This window comes from Cnephaeus nilssonii (assembly GCF_951640355.1).
Source record: "Cnephaeus nilssonii genome assembly, chromosome: 20".
In the NCBI taxonomy this organism is placed as follows: domain Eukaryota; kingdom Metazoa; phylum Chordata; class Mammalia; order Chiroptera; family Vespertilionidae; genus Cnephaeus; species Cnephaeus nilssonii.
The window spans coordinates 32,391,742-32,417,612 of NC_137091.1; the positions used below are offsets into that span (position 1 = coordinate 32,391,742).

General features: G+C 56.2%; 3 protein-coding genes across 3 annotated transcripts; 1 reads left to right on the top strand and 2 right to left on the bottom strand.

Moving 5' to 3' along the window:
- Positions 1-522: 522 nt before the first annotated feature.
- Positions 523-6,623, top strand: IL17C (interleukin 17C; the record flags this gene model as incomplete). Its single annotated transcript, XM_079759765.1, has 3 exons — positions 523-540; positions 3,865-4,307; positions 4,825-6,623. The coding sequence occupies 3 exons, from the start codon at positions 523-525 to the stop codon at positions 5,084-5,086; spliced, it is 723 nt and encodes a 240-aa protein (XP_079615891.1). The 3' UTR covers positions 5,087-6,623.
- Positions 6,624-6,894: 271 nt separating this feature from the next.
- CYBA (cytochrome b-245 alpha chain) lies at positions 6,895-14,670 on the bottom strand. The gene is made up of 6 exons (XM_079799576.1): positions 14,511-14,670; positions 9,347-9,416; positions 8,781-8,855; positions 8,483-8,566; positions 7,735-7,816; positions 6,895-7,277 (listed from the first exon to the last, which is right to left on the bottom strand). Exons 1-6 carry the CDS (start codon positions 14,566-14,568, stop codon positions 7,059-7,061), a joined length of 588 nt encoding a protein of 195 aa, XP_079655702.1. The 5' UTR covers positions 14,569-14,670; the 3' UTR covers positions 6,895-7,058.
- Positions 14,671-16,011: 1,341 nt separating this feature from the next.
- On the bottom strand, positions 16,012-24,819 carry MVD (mevalonate diphosphate decarboxylase). The gene is made up of 10 exons (XM_079759439.1): positions 24,685-24,819; positions 22,140-22,210; positions 21,602-21,716; positions 21,137-21,283; positions 19,939-20,138; positions 19,577-19,651; positions 19,153-19,371; positions 18,376-18,491; positions 17,354-17,462; positions 16,012-16,758 (listed from the first exon to the last, which is right to left on the bottom strand). The coding sequence occupies exons 1-10, from the start codon at positions 24,752-24,754 to the stop codon at positions 16,678-16,680; spliced, it is 1,203 nt and encodes a 400-aa protein (XP_079615565.1). The 5' UTR covers positions 24,755-24,819; the 3' UTR covers positions 16,012-16,677.
- Positions 24,820-25,871: the final 1,052 nt, after the last annotated feature.

A 25,871-nucleotide genomic window follows, 5' to 3' on the forward strand; every position in this document is an offset into this window, starting at 1 on the left:
TGGCAGCACAAAATGCTGTGAGAACAAGGAAACTGGGCTGTGTGATAGACTGACCAAAGGCAGGGCTGCCTGGGGCTCAGTGATTGGGAGGGCCACACCCTCCAGGGAAGGGGGAGCCGAAATTGTCACCCCCACTTTACAGATTAGGGAACTGAGCCCTGCTGGTGGGCCTCCCTCCAGGATACGTGAAAACTTCAAGCCTGGAGCCCCAAGAGCCTGGAGCAATCCCCTCTTGCAGGCCCACTTGACTGCTTCTGTCCAGTCAGGGCTGTAAGGGCTCCGAGCCACTGACTGGGCCACACCCTAGGTACTTGGTGTGTCTGTCCCTGTCCTGTTCTTGCCTTCCCGCCTTGGCCTCTGCCTTTTCTCTCTCCCCTGCCTTTCCTCTGCCAGTCTGTTCCTGGATTTGTCTGTGACTCTCTGCACCTGTCTCCATCCATTCCTCCTCCTGCTTCTAAATCTCCTCACACATTCTTCCTGTATCTCCAGCCTCTTGGTTGTGTGTCTCTGGGACTTGGGCGCATGGCCATCGGGGTGTGGGTACAGTGGACGTGGTTTGAGGGGGGTCTTCCTGACACCACCTTCAGGATGCCCTCCTGCCTTCCTCTGGCGGCGCCTTTCCAGTCTTGCCCAACTTGGGACTTCTGCACTTGCCTCAGCAGCCCAAGAATGAGGCACCGCCCCGGTCCGCCCTGTGCCCTTCTGGCCTCGGCAGGCATTGCTGAACCCCTGACTCTCAGTCCCTGGGCCAACTTCCTCCAGGAAACTAGCCTTCACGCCTCTGGGGAACCGTGCTGAGAGCTCCCGAGGCCCAGCGTGAGGAAGAATGAGTATGAATTCAGGGACGAGTTTCCTCCACCCAGTGCAGCTCCCACCACCCACCCAGTCAGCTGTTCAGAACAGAAACAGGAACACAGAAAATGCAGACACCCTACCGGATTGGCCTGGGCAGGGGACACCCCCCCCCCTTCCCCTGCTGGATTCAAGCATCCACGCATTCCTGCGGGGTGGGGACACCCAGGAGCCTGGTACAAGCAACAGTTTTACAGCCTTTTCATTTCCTAATTGAGCACCTGCATGAATGCAGCTGGACTTGTCAGCCCAAAGGAAGAGCGCTGCTGCCCACTGGCCTCCCTCCCTTGGCTCCCTCCGGCTCCCCCTCAGCTCTGGGCCTGCCTGCCTCGCCAGCATGGCCTCCTAGTGCCCCTGCATGCGGGGACATTGTCACCCTGTTTTTCCCACGGGGGAGTCCAGGCTTATCTCCCTTTTGTTCTGCTGTTTTAATGGAGCACCTAAGTACCTGGGCAGGGTGTGTTGGGGACATTGTCCCTGTCCTCAAGGGGCTCACACTACCTTTTGGGGGCAGCGAGAAAGGGCTGGAATTTTTCTGAGACCTCCAAGTGCCCTAGCAGGGAGACAGGTCTCAGTCCAGCCCTAGGAGGGTCTTTCTCCTGACCTGACCTAACCCACCTGGTAGAGGGAGTACTGGGCTCAATGGTGTCCCCGTGAAAAATACGTTGAAGTCCTAGCTCCAGCACCGGTGAGGAATGTGTCCTCATCTGAGAAGTGGGTCTTTGCAGACTTAATTAAAGTATGGGTCTTGAAATGAGAACATCCTGGATTAGGCTGTGTCCTGATAAGAAGACACTGACACGGCGGGGGGGGGGGGGGGGGGGGGGAGGCAGAGTCTGCAAACCAAGGACTCCAAGCATCACCAGCAGCCACATGCAGCTGGAAGAGGCAGGAAGGATCCTCACTGAGCACCCAGAAGGAACCAACCTGCTGACCTTTGTTTTTGGGTTTCTGGCCTCCAGAACTGTGAGAGAATAATTTCCTGTTGCTTTAAGCCCCCTAGTTTGTGGTACTTTATTATGGCAGCCCTAGCAAACTAATGCAGAGGGTGAGCTTCCCATTGCAGGAAGCATGCAAGCAGAGGGTGGGTGGGTAGGGGCATTGTAGGAGAGGCCATCCTGGGGACTCAATGCATCTCTCCATCCATCCACCCATCCTTCAGAATAAGCCTCACCTGCTCCCCAGAGGGCAGCTTAGCCCTGCTTACAGGTGCAGATACTGAGGCCCAGAGAGAGCAAGTCCTTGCCCAGAGGCACACATTGCTGAGTGGAGAAGCTGGGAGAGCCCGGGGGACCAGGGGCCTTCTCCGGGCCCTCCCCTCAGGGGGTCCTCATGCCCATCAGTTATGGAGTTTCAAGTTTAAAGAGAATGGCGATGTAACGGTATGTACATTCCGGCACCTGCCAGCAGGCAAAGAAAGACACCTTCCCTCCCCAGACTCCTCAGCTGGACATTTTAGACTCTGATTTGAGAAGACCGGGAGAGACAGGCCCTCAGCCTGGAGAGTGCCCAGGGACCCCAGGCAGCCCTCTCCAGGATAACATTCGAAACCTTGCAAGATCTGGCTCCAAACTCCTTTTCCGGATAACAAAGGCAGCCCCAGCACCCCTCTTCCCTCCAGCAGCAGAGTGGGTGGGATGCAGGTGGCTCCTGGGGCCCCCTTACATGCAGCCTCCTGACATAGGTGCACTGCACTTTGTGTCCAAGGCACGCCTGGCCTGTGTGCTGTTGGTTGGAGTGTCCTCCCGTACACCAAGAGGTGGTGGATCAGTTCCCCATCAGGGCACGTGCAGGAGGCAGCCAGTCGATGCTTCTCTCTCTCTTCCCCTATAAATAAATAAATCGTTTCCAAAGCATTTTCATCCCCTCCATCTCAATCATTTTAGCTTGAACTTTTGTTTAAGGAAAAAAAGAGGGAGGGAGGAAGGAAGGAAGGAAGGAAGGAAGGAAGGAAGGAAGGAAACATGCCCAAATACAAGGTGGGGCTAAAGTAGGTTTACAGTTGTTCATATGAAAAATAATGCAATAATTAATAAATAATAATAAAGCATAAACTATGTTTCGAATACAACTGTAAACCTACCTTTGCCCCACCCTGTAGAAACCTGAAGATGCTCACTGGCCCAGCCCCCCAGTCTCTCCTGGAACTTCTCCCACCGGTGCAGGTAGAGACAGATGCTGTTCGCCTGATCTTGATCATCTTAGATAGAAAACGGAACCAGCCTCATGTCCACTGCCGGGCCAGGAGAAAGCCATCCTGGAGGAGCACTGCTGTAGCGTGGGGTGAGCAGGCTCTGCCCAGGCACCCAGGTCAGCAGGTCCAAATAGTAAAGATACCAGTGGAATCGGAGAAGCGAGCTGCAGAAGGCTCAGCAAAAACCCTTTTACAGAAAGTTCAACCCTTTTACATAGGCAGGACCTGTTTTCAACTCCATCCACAGGTGCCTAGCCTGGGGCAGAGTCCCTCTGAGTGGAGGAGGGAGAGTAATTAGACACGAGAGGGGGTCTGGAGTGAGGGGTGGGCTTCTCCTTCCCTGGGCTGAGAGGCGGGGACAGTCAGTGGAGACCCAAAGGGAGGGAAGGAGGAAGCTGGGGCTGGGCACTTCCCAAGGAGGAAGCAATGAGGCTGGATTTTCCCCAGGTGTGGCCAGAGGTATAAAGGGCGCTGTCAGCTGGCCACGGCCAGGTCTACCACCTGGTGACTCCAGGACCACAGCCAGGTGTGCTTGGGACTGCCACCAGGCACACACCAGCTGCTCAGAGCCCAGCCGCCATCACCACCACCAAGATGGTGAGCCCTCTCTCCCCACGCCCCCACCTGGATGGTGCCATGTGGCCCGGAAGGACTGGCAGTTCCCTGAGCTCCGGGCTAATGATGTTAGCCCGGGATGGGGTCCAGGAAGCCCCTCCAAATCTTGGGGCAGGAGGGAGCCAGGACCCAGGAGCTCTGGTCCACTAGGGAGCTTGGGCTAAGGGTCTAGCCTCTCTAGGCCTCAGTTTCCCCAACTGTAGAGAGTGGGTTATACCCTACCTTTCCACAGAGAACAGGGCAAGCTAGGGTGGCAGCGAGGTGCCTTCGTCACCGGGCACCCCCTGACAACCCACCACCTGTTTCACCAGCTCCTCCCTGGCCTTCTGCTTCTGCTCTGGCTATCTGCCAGCCTGGCCCACCATGGTTCCGCACTCTGGGGAGGCCGCCACATCCACACCCATGGCACCCCACGCTGCTACTCAGCCGAGGAGCTGCCCCTGGGCCAGGCTCCCGCACACCTGCTGGCTCGAGCTGCCAAGTGGGAGCAGACGTTGCCAGTAGCCCTGGTGTCCAGCCTGGAGGCAGTGGGCCGTAGGAGGTGGCAGGAGAGGCCCCCAGCTGGGACCCAGTGTCCAGTGCTGCAGGCTGAGGAGATGCTAGAAGCCGACATCCACCAGCGCTCCATCTCCCCCTGGCGATACCGGTGAGGGCTGGGCTCCCTGGGCACTGGGCTCCCCACTGTGGGCGTTGGGCTGCTCCCTCCTTTCTGGGCACCGGCTTCCTGGAGAGCTCTGGAGTCTGTTTCACCAGTTAAATGGGATGAGCACCCTGACCTCTGTCCAGCTAGGGCCCTGCCCCGGAGGGTGAGGCTCCATCAGATGAGCTCCTCCTTGCCACTGTTGTCTCGGATCTTAGCTCAGACCTTGGGTGCCAGCGTCCCCTGGGAAGATCTGGGGCCCTCACTTGAGCCCCTGCAAGGGTTGGGCTGGGCTCAGAGGGTGGGAGGGAGGGAGGCCCCTGGAAGCCCCTATCCCAGCTCCTGTGCTCCGAGAGGAGACACGGGCAAGCATCCCTTATTGGGCTCCCTGCAGCCTGATGCTTCAGCTCTCACTCAGGCCAGGAGCACCGCTGAGTGTGTGGGGCAGCCACGGGGTACAACAGGGAAGGAGGAACAGGCCTGCTGAGGCTCTCAGGAGGGCCTCACCAGCCTCTCCCTGCAGTGTGGACACGGACGAGAACCGCTACCCACAGAAGCTGGCCGTCGCTGAGTGTCTGTGCAGGGGCTGCATCAGTGCCAGGACCGGCCGCGAGACAGCGGCGCTCAACTCTGTGCCGCTGCACCAGAGCCTGCTGGTGCTGCGCCGCCAGCCCTGCTCCCTGGACGCATCCGGGGTGCCCACGCCCGGGGCCTTTGCCTTCCACGTGGAGTCCATCCGAGTGCCCGTCGGCTGCACCTGCGTCCTGCCCAGGGTGGTACGGTGACCACCGGCCTCAGCGGTCCCCGCGCTGTGGGCAGGGATCACCTCCCAGACTGGACAGTGGGGAACTCTCTGCAGAGAGGGCCCCTCCTATTTATGTGTATTTATTGGCTATTTATATGCCCTGGGTGGCCCTGCTTCTGCTGCCCAGGGTCCCTGGGCGGGTACCAGGGCTCCAAGCCTCTAGTTTGAGGGAAGAACAGTGAAGACTGGGCACGGGAAGGGCCAAGTGACCCTGCGCTGGTCAGCCCCCTCTCAACATTGTGACCTTTCCACACAGACAGTGAGCTAGAAGGAACGTTATTATTTTTCTATAACCTCTTAAAACAACAGAAAATGTGTTCTGATGGCCCCCACCTTGGTGGTCCCTCTGGGGTCCCCCAAGCTCCTTTTTCCCATCACCCCTGTATTTCTAAAACTATTTATTGTAAATGTAAGTGTGTCATTAAATTGATAAACACCCCCTGGAGCACAGCATCAGATGGCAGAGACTGCCTCCTCACCTCACTTCTGCCTGGCCCTTGCCCCCAGATGGCCCTGCAGCCCGATTCTGGTGTGTCCAGAAGTCCATGTCGGAGCCCCAGTATGACCAGGGTGGGGAATGAGTTTGTAGAGTGGAGCACAGGTTTGCCCATCAGTTATGCAGTTTCTGCTGGCCCCTATAGTTTCCACCTGGCGATACCCCCTAGCGATGGCTCTGGGGCCGGGCATGGGCCTCACTCCCACAGCCCAGCTGTGATACAGGCCGGCCCTCCTCTACTGACAGGCCCAGGTGTGGCCAAACCTATGCAATGACAAAGAGCACCCTCTCCACCCCTGGGACATGCATCTCTGAGGGTAACTCCCAGGGGGTGGCTGTGCCATCACCTTCAGGTATCTGAGTCATGCTCCCCAATCCCAGCAGAGCCCCAGGCAGTTCCAAAGGCCACCCCATGGCCCAGGCATCCCCTTGGGCTTCTGTCCACCACTGGTGACCTGCCAGACCAGGGGCAGCAGAGCAGGCCAACACCCCCAGACCAGGTGCCCCACTGGCTACCTGACAGCCCAGCCTGTGCTCTCACTGCACAAGTCCCGTATCTGCCCGTTCGGGCACATTACTGCTGGAGGCGTTCAGTTCAGGGCCAGGAGCCTGGCCCCAGCCGCTGTGGAAGGGGCCCTGGGGCAGCCTGTGAGGCGCTCCAAGGCTGACTTGGGGCCTGAGGTTTCCACCCACTGATTAACGCCTATTGTGTGCAAGTGCCTGGGAAGAGCCCGGAAGGTCTGTGAGATCAGCACATGCTTACCGAGCTTGTGTGTGGGCACTGGGAACAGAGCAGTGAACAAAGCGGACGGCTCTCTGCCTGCCCGCACGCGGGTGACTGACAACCACAGAACCAGCAGGAAAGTGCTCCTCGCTGGTGGTGAAGGATTTAAGGACAGTGATGCAGGGAAGGGGCAGAGGCTGCGATTCCAAACAGAGGGCCAGGGAGGCCATGGAGGCCACCTGAGCAAAGGCCGGGGTGGCCAGCCAGGGGTCTGAGTCCCAGGCAGAGGGGATGGCCCGTGCAAGGCGCTGAGAAGGCAGCCTGTGTCTGAGGGTCAAGGGTGCTCAGTGTGGCTGGAGCCGAGGAGCTCCCTGGGGCCTCCCCTGGCTCAACTGCTTTCCCTCTTCACTCAGCTGCTCAGGTGGGACTGGGGGTTCTTGAAGGAGAGTCTGGGCAGATCCAGGGGAGCTGGTGTGGGGCACACACTCCCTCCTCCCAGGCCTGGGAACTTCATTGCCAGAGTAGAAACTCAATACTTGGAATTCCAGAAACTATATTTCATGGAATAAAAGATGCTCGTGATTTCAAGTACCATTGAGAAAAGACAGGCTTCTGGGAATGACACCAAGAGAGGGCCTGTGGTTCCCAGGGCAGGCAAGGGGGTACCTGTGGGGTCTGGGCGGGTCCCCCCACCGAAAAGCGACACGAGACAGCAGCCACTCAGGGAGTCTGTCACACAACCTCATCGGTCACTGGGACAGGGTTTTCCTGGGGGCCACTGGAGACTCCTGCTGCCGCCCCCTCGTCTTCCTCCTCGCTGGGCTTCTTGCGGGCCTCGGCTGGGGGCCGGGGTGGGGGGTTGCTGGGTGGCTGCTTGATGGTACCCCCCACCTGCGGCCGCTCCTTGGGCTTGGACTCAATGGGAGTCCACTGCTCACCACGAGTGGCCGCCTGCAGGACACAGAGTGGCTGAGCCCTGGAGAGCCTCTGGGGTCCATCCCCAACATGGCCCCCACCCCTATCGGGGGACAGGGGGGCCCTGCAAGGGAGCTAGGAATCCCTGGGTTTCGGAAAGACCTCCTGGAGGTCACTTCCAGGTACACATTCCCAGACACCCCAGGAGCAGGACAGGGAGGTCAGCCCAGCGTGTCCATCAAGCTGAGTCAAGAAGCCAGGCAGCACACGGGGTGGGAGAGGCCTAGGAGGGCAGCCGGGGAGGGCAGGGGCCCACTCAGTCTGGAGCCTCCCCGGGGCACCCAGACCTGTTGTGGGGAGGGGGTGGGGGGAGCATCACTGATATCCCCATCGCATGAGCAAGGACACAGGCTCCTGGCTTTGGCTCAGCCTGCAGGTGGCTGCAGGGACTGAGGTGTCAAGCATCAGCAGGCTGACCACAGACACCACTCACCAGCAGATAGATGCCACTCGCTATGGCCAAGCAGGCTGTCCCCAGGATGGTGGCAAGCAGGAAGCCGGCTGGTACTGAGAGCCTGGGGGGAGGGGGAGAGGATGGGAGACTCAGAAGAGCAGTCAGAGGGGGTCTGCAGGGGGTCCAGGTCTTGGGCAGAGGCCGTAAGATCTCAGGACAAAACTGACCTTAAGTGTGCTGTCCCTATGGCCCTGGACTCAGGGAACACCTGGCCCTGCCAAGGCTGGGCTTTTAACCCTTTGCACTCGGATGTCGAGTGTGACTCGACACGGTTAGCAGTAGAATAAAGGAATCAAAAAAAGCAAGCGAGTGCAAAGGGTTTGGGTCCCTGGAGCTGTCCTCTGCTTGACTTGTACCCTAACAATCTTGGGACCCTTGCGCTTGGTCCAGCCGTTGTGCTGGGGGGAGGCCCCGGCAGCTGCAGGGACACGGAGTGTTCTGGCCTCTGCAGTCACCACCAGGACTACCCAGCTGAGCTCCGTCTACCCCAGAACCCTGACTCTTCCTGATTTAAGTTGCTAAGGTTTGGGGTGAACTGTTACTCAGCAAGAGATGATGGGTACAGGTTTGGGGAACCTCTGGCAGAGCCTGGGACCTGGGTTTTGTTTGGAAAAGCAGCTAGGCTGAGAGGGACCCCACTTGCCCCAAGCGCCCCTGTCCAGGCAGCCAGGCCAGGAGGGAGGATCTACTCCAGGGCCCCCCTGAGCCTGAGCAGGCGGGGACTCACCCAAGGTGCAGGAAGGCCCGGACGTAGTAATTCCTGGAGAGGGGCCCGAACAACTTCACCACTTTCGTCATGTACTTCTGTCCACTAGACCAAGTGAGGGAGAGAAGACAGACGGCTGTACTCGGCAAACCCACCCCCACCCTGCCCCAGAGCGCCCCAGCTTCTCTCCTCTCAGGGACCATGGGCCACGGCAGCCGTGCAGGCAGGCACCAGCCTCGGTTTGCCCAGGAGGATAAACGGGTTGGTGCTGGAGCTTCGTAGTGTCCTGGGATGCAGCCCAGCGCAGGCGGGGACTCACCATCTCTCCATGGTGGAGCCCTTTCTCCTCTTCCCCCGGGGATACTCCAGCAGGCAGACGAACACTCCTGCTACACTGAAGCTGCGGTTAAGGAACAGCTCAGCTCAGCCAGAGGCGCCACAGCGAACCCCTCTGCTGATGAGAAACCGAGGTGCAGCAGCCGCCTACAGCCACATCGCGGGGGACAGCCAGATGGGATTCGATGGGTCTGGCCACTTCGCTGCCTATCCTGCACCTCCCTCCCCGATGCCTGTCTTGGGTCTCAGAGGACCTGGAACAGCCAGCCCACAGGGTGGCTGATAAAAGAGGGTACAGAGAGAATCCCTGGGGGTGCTGACACCTCCCACTCCCTGCCAGCGCCAGACAAGTCAGTGCCCTGCTGAGCCCTGGCTTCCAAAACTATAGCTGAGCCTATCCTGCTGAGTCTAAAGGGCAGGGGATGTGAGCAGCAGTCTGCAAACTGTGAAGTGCTGTGCCCCCGGAGGCAATGGCATCTCTGTCCGCAGCCCACTAGTGCCACCCCTGGCAGGGCCACCTGCCCCATGGGGTCTACAGTGGGAGGATACATGGAGTAGGCGCCAAAGTACCACTGGGTGAACCGGCCAGCAGTGGCCACGATGCCGCCCGTGATGAGGACTGTGGGCAGAGAAGCAGGTTAGTAGAAGCCCTCACCCCTGGGAGAGACATGCCCCCACCCCATCCTTGCACGGCTGGGGCCCACAGGTGGCTCTAGCCACCTCCCCTTGTGCTCCCCCTCCCACAGCTGGGCCACCAGCTCGCCACAGAGCTGCCCTTGAGTCCCTCCACCAGGAAGTGGACTCAGGTGGCTGCAGATGCCCACAGATAACGAAGGATGCCTTCCCCTAGGAAGCGGTATGTGAGCTGGGGAAGGGGTGAGGCCGGTGGATCTGGCCCTGTGTCCCTGGAGCAGTTGGGGGACAGCCAGCTCGCAGCCCTGGGCAGGAAGAGGGGCCTGGACACTCCCTCTTGAGCTCTGTGACCCCATTGTTGAGTTTTTGCGTTTAAATTAGACTCCACCGTTGTCAGCTGATGTGGGATCTGCTCCGTGGATGGCCTCTCCTCGTTGCATGGTGTTCCTGTTCTGTCTCTATTCCTTAATTTCACTTTTGTTTGATATTGATCATCATTCATGCTTCTTTGGTTAGGATTTGTCAGCTGTCCCCTCCCTTTATTTTCAGCTCTATAGGATCCTGTTGGACCTTTTATCCCCAGTATTTTTTTTTATTGTGGTAAAATATACATAAAATTTTCAAGGAACAATTCAGTGGCATTTAGTAACTTCACATTGTGTATCCATCCCCAGAATTTATATACTGAAACGTAACTATTACATACAGTATAATATAAAGGCATAAGACTCCCATCAGCCCAGAAGCTCTTGTGCTGGTCAACACTGGAACCCGAGATCTGGCTTCTTTAGCTCAACAGAAGGTTGTCAAGATCATTCATGTGGTTTGGACGAATCATTAGCTCATTCTTTTTGTGTTGTTTACTATTGTATGAGTCAACCTCAATATATCTGTTCTTCTGTCTATGGGAAATTTTGGTTGCTTCCAGTTTTTGACTATTACAAACAAGCTAATAGAGCTGATTTTTTAATATTTTAACCAACCTGATAGTGAATTTAACAGATTTCATTGACTGTGATTGCTGATAATTTGAACTTGTTTTATCTTATTTTGTGTTTTCTCTTTAACAAGTGTCCTTGTTATTCCTCTGACTTGTCTGAACTTTAATTTTAAATTCCTCTTCCTGAACCACATGTGGACTTTAGACTGTTACTTATTATTATTAACTAGGGGCCCGGTGCACGAAATTCATGCACTGGGGAGGGGTCCCTCAGTTCAGCCTGCCCCCCCCCCATACTGGGAGCCCTCAGGGGATGTCCTACTGTTGGGAGCGGACCTAAGCCACAGTCTGGCCTCCCTTTGCGGGAGGCGACTGGGCTGATCAGAGGAAGGCGCCAGCCCCATCACCCCGCTACTGCAGCCACTGCCAGTCACCGCAGCCGCCAAGGTATTTTCATCAACATGGACTCCAGTCTCTTCACCATGAAAAAATGACAACTTTCTTTAGGCATTTTCAAGGTGTGACTTTCATAGGATATGACATTTCTTTCTTTATTTTTCTTTTTATCATCACCTGAGGATATGTTTCCATTGATTTTTTTCCCCTTCCCTCTGATCGCAGGCTCGGCCACTTCCCCAGGCTTTAGGGGAAGTACATCCTTTAGTAGTCTTTTCTGTGAGGGTCTGTTAGCAGCAACTCTCTGGATACCTGAAAATGCCCTCATTCTGGAATAATAGTTTATCTGGTTACTGAATTCATGTTTTGTCTAACTATCAAAGATATTACTCCACTGTCTTCTAGCATCTATTATTGATGATAAGTCTTAAATCAGTCAGATATTAATCCATTTTATTCTCTGGTAAATTTTAAGATGTTCTTTAATGGTCTGTATTTTCATTACAATGTGCCAAAAAGGGGTTTAAACAAATCCCTTTATTCTGTAAGGAACTTTGTTTTCTTGTTAAATTCTGGAATTTCTCACCCATTATTCCATTTACATTGCCTCCTTCCATTCTATTCTCTCCTCTGAAACCACCATTATATAGATATTGGGTCTTCTTGTACTGTTGTACATGACTCAACTTCTCTCAGCTACATTCTGTGGTTTCCTCAGACCCACCTTCCATGTCACTCTCCCAATTCTCTCTTCATCTCTATATAGTGTTTAACTCATCCATTGACCGAAAATGACTTTATATTTTGTTTATTTCTGGACATCCTATATTAGTCACTTTTTTTGCATTGTCCTGTATAATTTTCTATCCTTTAATCTCTTTGAACAGTTTCAAACACACCCTCAAGTTTAAACATGTACCCATATTCTCAAGTCCCTTCCTCACAGCCCCAGTTCTAAGGAGGACATTCTCCAGTCTACGGTGTCTGCTTCCTCAAATGGTGGGTGTTTGTGAGCTGCGCCCAGCAGGGCTTGTCTGCCCGTGTCCATCTGTGTGCCCTGGTTGAAGAAATGCCCTTACAGAACAGTTTCACATTTGCCTCTACGGGGCCTATAGGCTTCTCCAGTCCTGGGTGGACTTTATCCGAATTTCTTGGTCAGTGGTCCTTGTGGCAAAGGGTAGGGTTCAGCCCTCACCCCATGCACAGCACAGGCCTGAGTTCCTGGGGGTTCTGTCTTATTTGTGACTTTCTTCACCAAATAGCAGCAAATGGCAAGCTTCCTTGGATGGGGTAGTTTTCCAGTCTGTTCTAGACAGGCAACCTTTCCCGGCTCTGGCTGGAAGCATGCAGCTCCATTTCAGCCCTTTCTCTACACGGAGGCCCCCAGATCCCACTGGGTAAAAGCCCGAGCCTCTGTCGGTCCCGATTCCCCAGGGGCTCCTTCCTTCCAGCCCAGCGCAGCACCTTGAAACCTCACTGTTTCTGTCGCCCGATTTCCTATTCTTGGAGTTGGGCTCAGCTTTGTAATAACTCTTTTGGTTTGCTCATCGTACTTCCATGAGTTGTCAGAGAGAAGGGTGTTCTCCCATGTGTTCAGTCAGCCTGTGGTCTACTTATCTTTGGGGATATAATTTTCTCATTCCTAGCCTGTTTTGTTGCCTGCCATTAGCAAAAGGGGAGCAAGATACCACTGGCTGGCCAGGGAGGCATGAGAGCAGACAGCACTACTGTGTCCTGGGACTCTTATAGGTGCAGGGAACTAGACAGATAAGGCCTGCGCTCTCATGGGGCGTACGGTCTCAGGAGGGAACAGAAATAAACGTCAGAGACTGTGCACGAGGACAGGGACTGTGACAGAGATGTCTAGGTGCTCTGGGAAGACTTCAGGTCTGAGCATCCCAGGTGCCTGCAGTTTATCCTGAGTCAGGAAAAAAAAGTCAGCAAGAGGAGGAACTCAAGAGTGGGAAGGGCCTGGGAGACCTTCCAACAAACTGCCTTATTTGATGGTGGAAATGGAGTCACAGCTTGTCAATTCTCTAGGACTTGACTTTACTGTCTATAAAGTGGACGTAAGCACAGCTCTGGCCTCACAACACTGGACATTAGCTCAGGCAAGGAAGGGACAACCTGTACACAGCGGGCATCCATGAGTGGGGACACGAGGAGGCTCACTGTCTGCATGCACTGGGACTGGAACCCAGGCTTCTCAGAGAGCTCCCACTTGGAGCCCTGTCACCTTCTACTTCCCGGGGGTAGGGAAGGGGTTGGGGAGCTGTAGGACAAAGGGAGGCTGGTCTGTAGCGGTCTAAGGCCTCAAAGCCTGTGGCAGGCAGGGGAAAGCCTGGGGACAGCTCTGGAGAGAAGCCAGAATGACCTGTGCCTGGCCAGCATGGCTCAGTGGTTGAGCATTGACCTATGATCCAGGAAGTCACGGTTCGATTCCTGGTCAGGACGCATGCCCGAGTTTCAGGCTCAATCCCCAGAAGGCAGCCGACGAATGATTCTCTCTCATCATTAATGTTTCTAGCTCTCCCTCTCCCTTTTTCTCTGAAATCAATAAAAATATTTTTTTAATGATTTAAATAATGATTTAAAAAAATGATTTGATTCACTGAACTCTCAGTACTCTAGGTTCCAAAGGGGGATGACCTGCCTGGACACAGAACAGACCACTGGGCCTCACCAAAGCTGCTCACACCAAAATGTGACCTTACAGTTTGGGGCCAGAGGGACTTCATTTATGTCTACTACTCCCTTCCCTCGCAGAGCTTTGCTAGGCTCCTCCAGTCCCCAGCTGGCAGGCGGGGTCTCAGGGCAATGGTAGTGGGCTAGGACCCTCCTCATCACCACATTCTCCACAATCTTCCCACCCACCCACTTCCACCAAGTGCAGGCCCTTCCTGGGAGTGGCAGGTCCCAGGGGGCGGGCAGTGCCTCTGGGCAGCTTCCTCTTGCTACAGACCCTGCCTGGGCCCAGCTCACCCACACCTCCTGAAAGGTTCCCCTCCCGTACAGCACAGGGTGCAGGGCGCACTGCCTTCTTCACCAGAGCTCCTGAGCACAGGCTCAGGGTGACTGGGGGCCTGTCATCCTTGCCCAGATGCAGTCTCTGGAAGCTGAGCTGGGAGGGTTCCCTCTGGGCAGTTTTAGATGTCCCGGAAAACTCAGAGCACGCCCCTGGCGACCCCTGGCGGGAGCCCCACTCCAGGGCAGGAGGGGTCGGGGGGAGCAGGTGGTTCCCGCCCAGTTTTCCCAATCCTGGAGGGCGGTGACTCTCCGGAAACCACCCCGGACGACAGCCTCTTCCCCCAGGGCTGCAACTTCCTCTATCTGGAGAGGTGCGGGCGGGTGGAGAGGGGAAGAGGAGACCGCGGGGGGCGGGGGAGCGGGGGCAAGCGGGTCTGCAGTCGCGGAAGGGTTTCTGCTGCCTGGCGCCTCCAAACCCAGCCCACCCTTGGCTCACGTCCCCCGCCACACAGCTGCAGGTCTCCGCAGGGGTCTCGGGGCCCCACCTCCGGCCTGCAGCCTGGAGTCTCTGACCCCTCAGGACCCTGGCTCCCCAGCCCCGTTCCAGCCCACCCAGTCCCTCGGCCCGCAGCCTGGGGTCTCGGCGCCCCAACTGCCCCAGCCTGCAGCCTTGGGTCGCTGATTCCCCAGGTCCTCGTCGCCAGCTCACCCCATCCCTTCCTCGCAGCCTGAGGTCTCTGTGCCCCCCGCCCCGCGTGCCGAGCCCGGCGCACTCACTCAGGCCGGACGCCAGCGCCTGCTCGTTGGCCCACATGGCCCACTCGATCTGCCCCATATCGGCGGCCGACGCGGCTGGCTCCGCTGGGACACTGAAGCCCGCGCGCCCGCTGCCTCGCAGCCCGGAGTTCCGGCACCACCCCGCCCCCTGGTTCCCGGGGCAGTCCCGCCCCGCCCCGCGGAACAACTGTGCGTCCGGAGTTCCGGCCCCGCCCCCGCCCTTAGGAGACAGGCTGCAGGAGCAGGGGGAGCAACGTTGGTGGGGCACTCAGTACTCCTGCCCGGCCCCCACGCCTTCAAGCTGGCAGTTCTGAGGGGCCCTCGCCTCACCTCCTCCAGCGCCCTGGGGCCCAGCGCAGGCCCCACCCACTTGGATGCCTGCTTGGTGCTAGGAGTATGCTCTGCCAGCTCCACCGCAACGTGGAGCGCCCTCAGCATTGCCTGGGGGAGTGGGCACGGGGAAGGGGCACTGGAACCCGCCCCCAAATGCTGAACTCCTGCAAGTGCCAACAGGGGCTCCTTTGGAAGGTGTGAGCAGGCCAGGTTCCTAGAGGGGTTTAAAGGTCCAGAGCCAGGCCCACTCCAGGGAGAAGAGCCTCAGACAAGGAAGGAGCCTGAGCCTTGGGGGGCAGGGAGGGGGGCCACCATGGAAGTCAATGTTTGCTACTTAGGACAGTGGCAGGTCCAACCCTCACTCCTCTGACCCTGGGCTAGCCGGGTGTGGTGGGCAACCCACTCATAGGACTAACTTAGGGGAGGAAAACAAAGTGTGCAAAGCTGGGAAAATCTAGAATGTGGGAGTGCTAGGTCCTGTCCCTTTGTCATTTCCCTCCTCTGCCCTCTCCCTTAAGGGTCAGCAGCAGCATCTGACCCTCCTGGGGTGGAGGCAGGGAACCAGGAGGCAGGTCAAAGGGCACAGGTGTCCACCCCTCCTTCTCCCACAAGCTGGCGGTGCTGAAGCTAGGAGAGTGGCGAAGAGTGCAATGACTTGCACACTGTAAGTATAGCCCAGTAGTCGGCAAACTGCGGCTTGCGAGCCACATGCGGCTTGCGAGCCGCGGTTTGCCACTCTGTTGACTAATGAGTTTGCCGACCACTGGTATAGCCATTCATATAAGTACTAGCCATTCCTGGGCTCCAGAAACCATAAACTTCTGGGCTGAGGGAACCGCCCCAAATCAGTGCTGTCTGCATACCTGTTTCCCACTTTTGTAGACTGGAAGCTTAAAGCCAGACCCGAACCATGTCCCCATACCCGTCAGAGCCCTAGTGATCGTGTCCGCCATCGAGTGTGGTCTGTGGCCATGGCAGTGGCTGTGTGCTGAATACCCCACCGCAGGGCTGGGCAATTGAAGGGGAGCTTTGGGTCAGAAGGCAGCTTCTTCAGGAGCAAGTTCCATGTTCTTTTGCAGAAGCAGCACATGGCCCGTGCCCTCCCCATCCCTCCCGATGAGAGCTGCCCACTGCCCACACAGAAACGCTGGTCACACAGAGGCACGCCAAGCCCGATCAGCAATTCTGGCTTTATTCCCAGTTGTCAGTTGCCAGGGATCCTTGTGACAGTGGGGCTTCCGTAAACAAGGCATCTTGGGCTGCTCTCCCATCTCCCTCGGAGTCACACTCCTGGTCTTTTTATGAAGAAACATTCTATCCACACCCAACGCCCTGAGCTCTGGCAGAGGAGCTAGGGTGACTGTCATGCTCAAAGCACTTTGTAGAGGGATCCTGAGCTTGCAGAGGTTGCTTCCTGAACAATGACCAGTCCTCCAGCTCCAAAGAGGGATGCCAACTCCCCATCATCTCAGGTGAAACAGCTCCTGTTTCGGCCAGTGAATGTAGCCCCAGAGCTCAGGGTCAGAGACCCTTCACGAGGGACACACCAGCAGCTCAACCCAATGGGCTGGATCCACCAGGTCCCACATCCCATCCCAGCCCTCATCTCAGCACAGCACAGGCAGGGAGTGAGGCACTTGATGGGCTGCCTGGGAACCTGAAAGTGGTCGCTTCACTGCCCCCACTCGGCCACAGCACACTGACCAGCCCAGGGCCAGGTAGCCAACCACCAGTCCCAACAAGCATGGCACAGCTGCCGCCACACCCAGCTCCCCAGTCCCAGCAAAGCAGCCCCTTTTCCAAGCGGTGGCCAGGGCTCCTCTCAAGGAGGCGGTCAAACTGTTGGCTTCGGTAGGCCGTCCGGGCCCAGGAGGTGAGCGTGAGGGTGGTCCAGGATTTGAGGTCCGGGCCCCACCTGGCAGGTAGAGAAATCAATGTTAGATTGGATGACAGGGAAGGACAGGTGTACCCTCCAGCCTCCCAGGAAAGTACAGGTCAGAAGCTGACCACCATGTGGTGATGCCCTGGCCCTGTGCCCAACTCCCTTAGACAAGAGCCATGTGGTCCCAGCCTCCATTACCCAGACTTGAGTGAAAAGCAGAGATAGGGAGTCATGAGGACTTGGAATGGAACCATCTGAGTGAAATCCTAGCTCAGCCACTGAGCAAAGATCCTGATCTGCTTCCAGTGGGTGAGCACTGAGGGTCCCCAGGATCCACAACTCGATGGCCAGCCCTGCCCTCTCCCCTGAGCACTGGGAACACAGCCCCACAAGTCACAGTGTGTCCTGAAAGCATGTGAGTGAAACAAACTAGTGGACTAGATACCTTGAAATTGCTGTTATTCTTGACGAAGTGGGGGTGAAGGGAACCCCTTCACCTGGTTTCACCTGGTGGACACACTGGGTCTAAGGCCATGAAGCCCGTGTACTGGATGGAAACTTCCCTGGGTGTAGGGCTGGGTTGTGAGGGCCCCAGGCCCTGGTGTTGAGGGCTGGCACCAGGCCTCACCTGAGTGGCAATGATGTATTTGATGCTGCCAGGGGTAGGATCCATGCCCAGTGCAGCTTTAAGCTCGTCTGAGAGCGGGGCAGGCTTCACCGGCAGTCCCTTCAGAAACCTGGGGAAAGGAAGGCAGGAGTGCTGGGTGCCCATCGACAGGAGCATGCAGACAGGAAGGGCGTGACTGACAATGGGTACAGGGTTTCTTTTGGGGTGATAAAAAATTCTGGAACTGAAAGAAGTGCTGGTTGCACAATAACGAATATACTTAATCTGCTGAGTTGTACACTTCAAAGTGTATTTTACCACACAGAAAAACGGAGCAGGAATGACCAAGGGCCAGGCTGGGGTCACTGTGAAGGGAGGGTTTCAGGAAACCTCCCTGAGGTTTTGGACTCACCCATGGCCCGTGGCTACTGCTCCACCCAGTGGGGTAACAACTTAAATGCCTCAGTTCGGGCATGAGTCCATCACCGTGTTCCTCTGCCCGCCACCCACTGCGGTGACAAGGGCCCCGAGTACAGAGCTTCTGATGAGGGCACCACGGCCTCCCAGGCCATCATGGCCGTTCCACTTGGTAAGGAAGTTAGTATTCTGGCCTCCCACCCAGTAGCCACCAGTGCTGCCAAATTATAGTACTGCCCCAGTTGTGGAGACAGGTAAAACACCACCCCCCTTCCAGTACCCCTAACAGGAACGTGTCCCCACATTGAGAAGGGACCGTTAAAACAGGTGCGAAGAAATCCAAATGCTCTGTCCCCACTGCGGGGCTGCAGCCACTGTCCACACGGGAGCCATGATGCCATATGTGCGTGGGTGTGTCTCTGTGCCCACGGGCTAAGACATGTGATGGGAAGTTCCCGGTCGCAGCAAGGCGCACTTGGTGACACTGCCTGTGGTCCACAGGGGATCAACACTTCTTGCGGGACTCCCTGTTCAGGACCACAGCCTTAGGAGTAGCTGTCCCTGATCCCAATAGGGGACCCTGCTCCTCCTCCATGGCTTCCCAAATGGGGGGACCCACAACTCACTTGTCTCCGTTTGACTCGGGGGGAAAGCTGTGCCTCACGGCAGCCACAAACTCAGCCACAGTGTCGTCCAGGGTAAAGATCACCGCGTTGGGGCCTGCGTCAAACGTATATGCCACCTGGAACCCATGCAGTCATCGTCACTATCTGCACAGTGGCTCTGCCTGGCTCAGACCCTCTAGACAGCGGTCGCCAACCTTTCGGACCTCACGAACCACCAGTTGGCGACCGCTGTCTAGACTGCCCGGAGACCCAGGGCCTCCCACAGCGCCCACGAGGCCAACCCGGAGTAGAGCCGTGGCACTTCTGCTGGACAACTCGGGACTGAGGGCAAGGGGCTCCCCAAACCAGTGCTTTAAAGTGCAGGCTGGGATCCCTTAGTGCAGTGGTCGGCAAACTCATTAGTCAACAGAGCCAAATATCAACAGTACAACGACTGAAATTTCTTTTGAGAGCCAAATTTTTTAAACTTAAACTTCTTCTAACGCCACTTCTTCAAAATAGACTCACCCAGGCCGTGGTATTTTGTGGAAGAGCCACACCACACTCAAGGGGCCAAAGAGCCGCATGTGGCTTGCGAGCTGCAGTTTGCCGACCATGGCCTTAGTGGGTCTTGCAACCAAAATGAAACAGAGTGAGACGGAAACTATTGCTGCTCTGCACGCAAGAGCATAAGCAGGTTCCGTGGAGCTCTGTCACAGACAAGCAGGTGCTGGTTTCACTGAAGGTCATGGCCGGAGGCCCACTGTGGGTTTCGGCGCTGCCCCGGCCCCACCTTGCCTTGGTCTGCCCATGGTGGGCATTGAAGCGGTGCACCAGGTGGATGATACGCCTAGAAGTGTCGTTGAGATAAGAGATGGGCGGGAAGGTGTCTAGGCAGGTGGCATGGAACTGGTTGCTGTCCTTCATGGTCAGCTGACCAAAGCCCTGGAAATTTCTCTCTTTGACATAGCGGATCATCTCTGCCATGCGCGCCGGCACCACCGCCTCAGCCCGGAACTGCAAGACACAGGTGCTTCCCAATGAGGTGCTGGCTGCTTCACAGCACAGCGGCCTGCGGGTAGGGCCTCCCCCAGGCCTCAGGGTCCATACACCCAGCAGAGCAGATGGCTCGGCTTCAGAGGATGTGGGTGGAGCCTGACGTGTATCCTGACAAGCAGGCTGTTCCCCGGGGAGCTGACAACTGCCCCAGTGCCGGACTTACCCTGAGCAGGGGGCTGGTCTCCACGCTGGTCTGCATGCCCACTGTGCTGCCAGTCAGCTTCTTCTCAGCGCTCACCTGCACCGAGGGAGAGATGGCCTAGACCTCACAGCCAGGCCCCAGCCCTAAACACCCATCCTGTCCTGTCCCTCCCCTCAGCTGGTACAGGCAGTAGGGTGGAGGCCAGCACCTCCTGACCATGGAGGCCTCCTGACTGGCAGAGATGACAGTTCTGAGAACAGCAGCATATAGATCAGCAACCCTCTTACTATATGGGCGTCATTCCTAAACGCTCCATGGAGAACCATTTCATCACTCCCAGCTCAGCCCAAGAGGTCCCCGCACTCCACGGCTGACTCACTCACCACAAGAATGAGGACTCGGAGTTCAGGCCAGTGTGATTCAGGGGCCACCTGCCGGGCGACGCTGTCCTTCCCATCAGCCTGCTCCCCCATCTGCCACTCCACGAAACCGCCATATAGACTCCGGCAGGCGCTGCCTGAACCGCGGCGAGCCACTTCCGAAAGGTCACTCTCGACCCCGTAGACGCGGGCCAGGGCATAGGCTGTAGGTGCAGGAGGGAAGGTGGACAGGGGAGGGGGACTAAGATACGCTCAGCACCCTAGGAGAATGTGCCTTACAGGAAATTAAAAATTCTGAGATGACAGAGTTTCCGCCACCAACTCTCACGGTTAGCATGTGGCCACTCGCACGCTCACACACACTCAGCACTCCCAGAGGCGCCCTCTGGACATACAGAGACCACGGGAGCCTGTGGAGCTGCAGTGGAGGGGAACCACTCTTGGGGGCCTGAAGGACTGAGTGCCGAGGGGCCAAAGTTTCTCCAAGGAGTGGCACAAAATTGGGCTTTCAGGGGGTGCTGTTTGGGGCAGGAACCAAGGCACAGAGGCCTGAAAATGTACACGCTTGGGGTAGCTGGCACGCTGGGCGTGAAGGAGCAGGGCTGGGCCTGGTCAAGGGTCTGGTGCCAGGATGCACAGCCGGGGTCCATAGGCAAGAGCTCTGCCCAACACTGGCACCCCTCCTGGCTTGGCTCACCCACCCCCCGGCTCCTGAAGGTGTTCAGGCCTGGATACATAAGCCAAGCCAAGCCAAGCCAGTAAGCATCATCCCTGGGGCTTTCATGGGCCACTGATCTCACTGGCTATGAGGGCGGTGTGAGCCCACTGACCGCTACTGTGGTAACCAGTTTTGCCCCTGAGTAGGGAGATCCTACCAGAGAGTGAACCAACAGAGGTGAGCAAGACAGGATTTCAAAGGAGAGAAATGGGTGCCCAATGAGGCGGTTGGAGAGTCTGGAACCAGCTACACCAGAAGGCAGCTGCACTCCTTGGAATTCCGTTACGTAAGCCAAGACGTTATCCCGATTTTAGACGTAAGCCGGTTTGAGATGGTCTTCTGTCAATGTAATCTAGAGGGTCTGATATATTGAACCCGCAGAAGACTTAAACATTCAGATGTGTGAACAACCAAGGCCTCCGCCTCGCGGGACGAGGGCTCCCCGAAAGCTGCAAGAGCAAGCGTGTCCCTGTGGGCACCCACCTAGGCAGGCATAGCCTGAAGCTGAGGAGGCGAGGCCGGCGGCTGTGGGGAAGTTGTTCACCGATGCGATGTGGACCTTGTAGTTGAGGCTGAGAGGCAGCAGGTCCTCCTCATCGCCACTCCTCCGCTTTCGGGCCAGGCGGCGGACTGTGGGGAGGGGGAGATAGCCACTGGGCAGAGCTGCCCTGACCTGCTCCTGGCATCTCGCCTGCCAAGGGTTAGAGATGCAGCTGATACCGGGCCTCTGCCTCAAATTTCTGCAGACCTCCTTGTTCAGGAAAGCCCCAGACCCAGACCCAAACCTGGCTGTGCTAAGAGGTGTCCCCAGTCCCCAGGGGCTCTCAGAGCCAGGTGGGGAGGGAGCAGCACCTGCTGTGCTCTGACTCCGCCCCGAGTAAGGAAGAGATGGAGGGGAAGGAACAGGCTGGGACGGGCCCCAATGTCCCATGCGGGACCCCCACTCACTCTCCCTCAGGCAGGCCTGGATACGCGGCTGCCCTATGTCCTCTTCCCGGCCATTAAGCCAAATCCGGTCCTCAGTGAAGTCCTTGCTAACGACAGCTGTCGTCGTGGTTTTTAACTGGGAAAGAAAATGCAGGGCCACCTCAGGGGCAAAGCACCCCTTTTTGCTGAGGAGGCCTTCCCTGCCACAGCCCATCACTGCCACCCGCTCAGGGGCAGGGGCAGCCTTGCTGGGGAACAGGAAGTTGAGGCCACACAGGAGGGGGTCAGGCAGTGTGGTAGGCAGTCTCGGCCCCAAGCCTGGTTTCCCTACACAGGGTGAGGCTGACGCTTCCATCTCCCACAGCAAAGCCACTGGGCCGGGCACAAGTGTGAAGGGACAGAACCTCAGAGGAGACCTGGGGGTGCATGTGCGATGAGCATTCCTAACAGTGGGGCATGGAATGGACACTGTTCATGGACCGGGGATTTATTACTACCAATTATGAAACAAACGTTTAGTAAATTTTTATTTTGGTGTTTATTGCCAGCCCATACTAACCTGGTCCTGGTGTAAAGTGACACTCAGAGAGGAGTTGATGGGCAGGATCAACTCCTCATCTCGCTTCCCCCCTGGAACAGACAATCCAAGGTAAGCTAGTCAGTTTCCCAGCCCCGCAATTCAGGGCACTGTTTCTCCCACCCACCAAAGTGTCACTTCTCCCCACTGGTGCTCCCCTGTCACCCCCACTCCCATACCAGTTCCCCCATCCGCCTGGACCCTGCTCTCTCACTATGTACTCTTCCTGCTGTACCCACACCTGCAGGAAGCCCTCCTGGATTGCTCCCCACTTCACTGAGCTCCAGGTCCCAGAGCAGAGCTGGAGGCTAGCCATCTTCCTGCTTCATTGTTTTTGTTTTATCTTCTTTCACCCATTGGACAAATCACACTGGAGTGCCTACTGGGTACTCAACGCTTGACTGTTAGTCTTTTGTCTTTTCCTCCCAAACAGGAGCAGCCTCAGTTACTGAAAATACCTCAAGTCTCCCTGCTCGGACTCCCTGGAGACACCCAAAATCGCCCCCACATCTGCTGAGCGCTTCTACCCCCGGTGTCTTATGGCAAACAAAGTAAACTTCCTGGAAATTTCAAAACTCTTTGTTAGGCACACACAATGTGCTGCACTTCTGGTTTGGGGGAATGGCAGAGTTACAGGAGGTAATAAGGATTCATACCCAGCAGGTGATCTTTGAGACCCAGAAAGAGTCCCCATCAATAAACCCAACTGATTTTTTATAAAAGTGCAAAAAGCAATTCAATGGAGGGACAGCATTTTCGGCAAAAGCTGCTGGAATAACTGGACATCCATAGGTCACCAAATGAACCTCCACCCAAGTCTTGTATCTTATACAAAAAATAACTCAAGATGGATCACAGACTTAAATTTAAATTGTAAACCTTTTAAGAGAAAATCTTTAGGTTGTAGGGCTAGGCAAAGAGGTCTTAGACTTGACACCAAAAGCATAAATGGAATAACTAATATAATAAACTCCACCAAAATGTTTTAAACTTTGGCTGTTTGAGAGAACCTGTTAGGAAGATGAAAAGATAAACTGTAGAGTAAGAGGAAATGTTCGCAAACCACATATCCAACAAAGAATTAGTATCTAAAATTATAAAATGAACTCTCGATCAACCAAAGGACTTGTATGCATGCATATAAGCCTAACCAATGGACACAGACACCAGAGGGGTGAGGGCATGAGTGGGGAGAAGGGGGCAATGGGGGGATAAGGACACATATGTAATACCTTAATCAATAAAGTAAATAAATAAATAAAAAAATTTTTTAAAAAAGGACAGTAGACTACACTGTAGTAACAGGGAAGCCTTCTATGGTCCTTTCTCCTCTCTATTCTCCACAAACCCTCCCCTTGAGTGCTCGTCTTTAAACGCCCCCTCCCACCCGGCCGGCGTGGTTCAGTAGTTGAGTGTTCGCCTATGAATCAGGAGGTCATGGTTCGATTCCCAGTCAGGGCACATGCCTGGGTTGCGGGCTCAATCCCCAATGTGGAGTGTGCAGAAGGTGGCTGATTCTCTCTCATCATTGATATTTCTCTCCTCTCTCTCTCTCTCTCTCTCTCTCTCTCTCTCTCTCTCCCTTCTTCTCTGAAGTCAATAAAAATATATTACATAAATAAATAAATAAAATTTAAAAAATAAAATGAACTCTCAAAAACTCAATGGTAAAACAAACAATTCAATTAAAACAAGGGGCTCTTTGGCCCCTTGAGTGTGGCTCTTCCACAAAATACCACGGCCTGGGCCAGTCTATTTTGAAGAAGTGGTGTTAGAAGAAGTTTAAGTTTAAAAAATTTGGCTCTCAACAGAAATTTCAATCGTTGTACTGTTGATATGTGGCTCTGTTGACTAATGAGTTTGCCGACCCCTGCGCCTAGAAGAATGAAAACTGATGTTCACACAAACATCCATATAAAACGTTGACAGCAGCTTTATTCCTAACAGACTAAAGCGGGAAACAACCCAGCTGCCTTTCAAAGGGTGTATGACCGGTGGCCGGGCCACACCAGGGAACAGGACTCAGCACTAAAGGAGCAAAGTACTGATGCCACTACCACCTAGAAAGTGAGCCAATTCCAAAACGCCGCATGCTGCGTTCATTTTTCACCCACGAAGTATTCTTGGAAAGAGAACATGCTAGAAATGAAGAGCAAGTCCCAGGTGGCTGGGGTGGGCGTGACCGTGGGAGCTGAGTCCCACCTGAGGGATGGACATCCTGTGTGGACCATGTAACCCGACCCGGGCCCCCAAGGGGATGGACATCTTACGTGGACCCCATCCATTAAGTGTCCCGGGACCCGAGAAGATATATACGTCCTATGTGGGCTGTGTCCCCACCTCCGCGGGTACGGATGTCCTGTGTGGCCAGTCCCGGAGAGGACCCGGGGCATCGCATGCCACCGCGCCGGCTGGAGTGAGTGCTCACAACTGTATGTAGACCTCCAATCGCGTTATCACCTCTCCCCCCGCCCACCCGCGCCCGGCTGGGGGCCCCCGCGTGCGCACCCTCGGCCCGCGCACTCACAGTACTTGATGACCGCGATGTTGACCGGCGCGGTGCAGGTCACCGCCAGGTACGGCTTCTCCGAGGCCATGGCCGAGGAACACTTGCGACCCCAGCCCACAGCCGCCAGGCTTCGGAACCCGCGCCCCAGCAGGCCTCGCCATTGGCCCACGAGGTCCCAGCTGTTCGCACGTTGTCCAATCAATGGCGGGTTCTTCCCACGCTCCGCCTCTCAGCCAATAAGCGGGATCGAACGATGGACTGCCGAGGCTGAGCCCGCCCCTCTGTCCCCGGCGTGCGTGCCCCGGCTCTGCGTAGGCTCAGGGTGTGCACAGGCGTGGAACCTCCAGTGGCGCGCGGTTGCGCGCAGGCGCGGGGCGTGCGCAGGCGCAGAGCGGCGGCCTTCAGGAGCGCTCCGGGCCCGCCGGTAGACCTCCCCGGCGGGCGGGCGGGTTAGACCCCAGGGGTTCTCCGGGTTGAGAGGAGGCTGAGTGGGGCGCGGGAGCAGCTCGGGTCGAAAGGCTCGGGTGACCATGCCAGAGTGCCCCCGGCTCCCCAGCACGGTATCTCGTTTCGCCCCCACGCCCACCCCCCCGGGTTCTCGGGCCCGCCACCCAGTCCTCCCTGCTGCCTGGGGTCTCCTGGCGCCCCGCCGCCCCGTGTCCCGCAGCCCAGGTTTCCTCTCTGGCCCAGTCATCTGGGGGGTCCCACGAGCTCCGCATTCCCTAGCTGACCTGTGCCGCTGGGTGGCAGCTGCTAAGCATGAGAGATAGGCGCTTTCAAAGCCCAGTCTCTCTTTTTTAAAAAATCCTCACCCTAAGATGTGTGTGAGGGTGTTTTTAAATCCTCTCACACTCACATATATATATATATAATTGATTTCAGAGAGGAAGGGTGAGGGAGAGAAACATCTATGTGAGAGAGAAACAACAATTGGTTGCCTCCCAAACACACCCAGACCAGGGATTGAACCCACAACCGAGGTGTGTGCCCTGACGGAAATCCGTGGTCGACCCTTCTGTGCACAGGACAATGCTCCAACCAGCTGAGTCACACCGGCCAGGGCCCCACTCTCCTTTTTTACGCTCCATATAAACAAGGATTATTTTTTTAGGGGTTGAAATGGATTGCCACATGGGCTTTTTTCTTGTGGTAAAATACACATAAAGTTCACCAGTTTAACCACTTCAAGTACACCGTTAATGTGG

Excerpts from the sequence above, each read along its gene's own strand:
- CYBA (XM_079799576.1), bottom strand. The coding sequence starts at position 14,568 with ATGGGGCAGATCGAGTGGGCCATGTGGGCCAACGAGCAGGCGCTGGCG. Across the intron at positions 7,817-8,482 it reads CGGGCCTTCCTGCACCTTGG|GCTCTCAGTACCAGCCGGCT; the intron begins GTGAGTCCCCGC and ends CCCTCCCCCCAG. Across the intron at positions 7,278-7,734 it reads CGAGTGGCATCTATCTGCTG|GCGGCCACTCGTGGTGAGCA; the intron begins GTGAGTGGTGTC and ends TGTGTCCTGCAG.
- MVD (XM_079759439.1), bottom strand. The coding sequence starts at position 24,754 with ATGGCCTCGGAGAAGCCGTACCTGGCGGTGACCTGCACCGCGCCGGTC. Across the intron at positions 21,284-21,601 it reads CCAGGCCTGCCTGAGGGAGA|TCCGCCGCCTGGCCCGAAAG; the intron begins GTGAGTGGGGGT and ends CCCTCCCCACAG. Across the intron at positions 19,652-19,938 it reads TCCGAGTCCTCATTCTTGTG|GTGAGCGCTGAGAAGAAGCT; the intron begins GTGAGTGAGTCA and ends CCCTCGGTGCAG.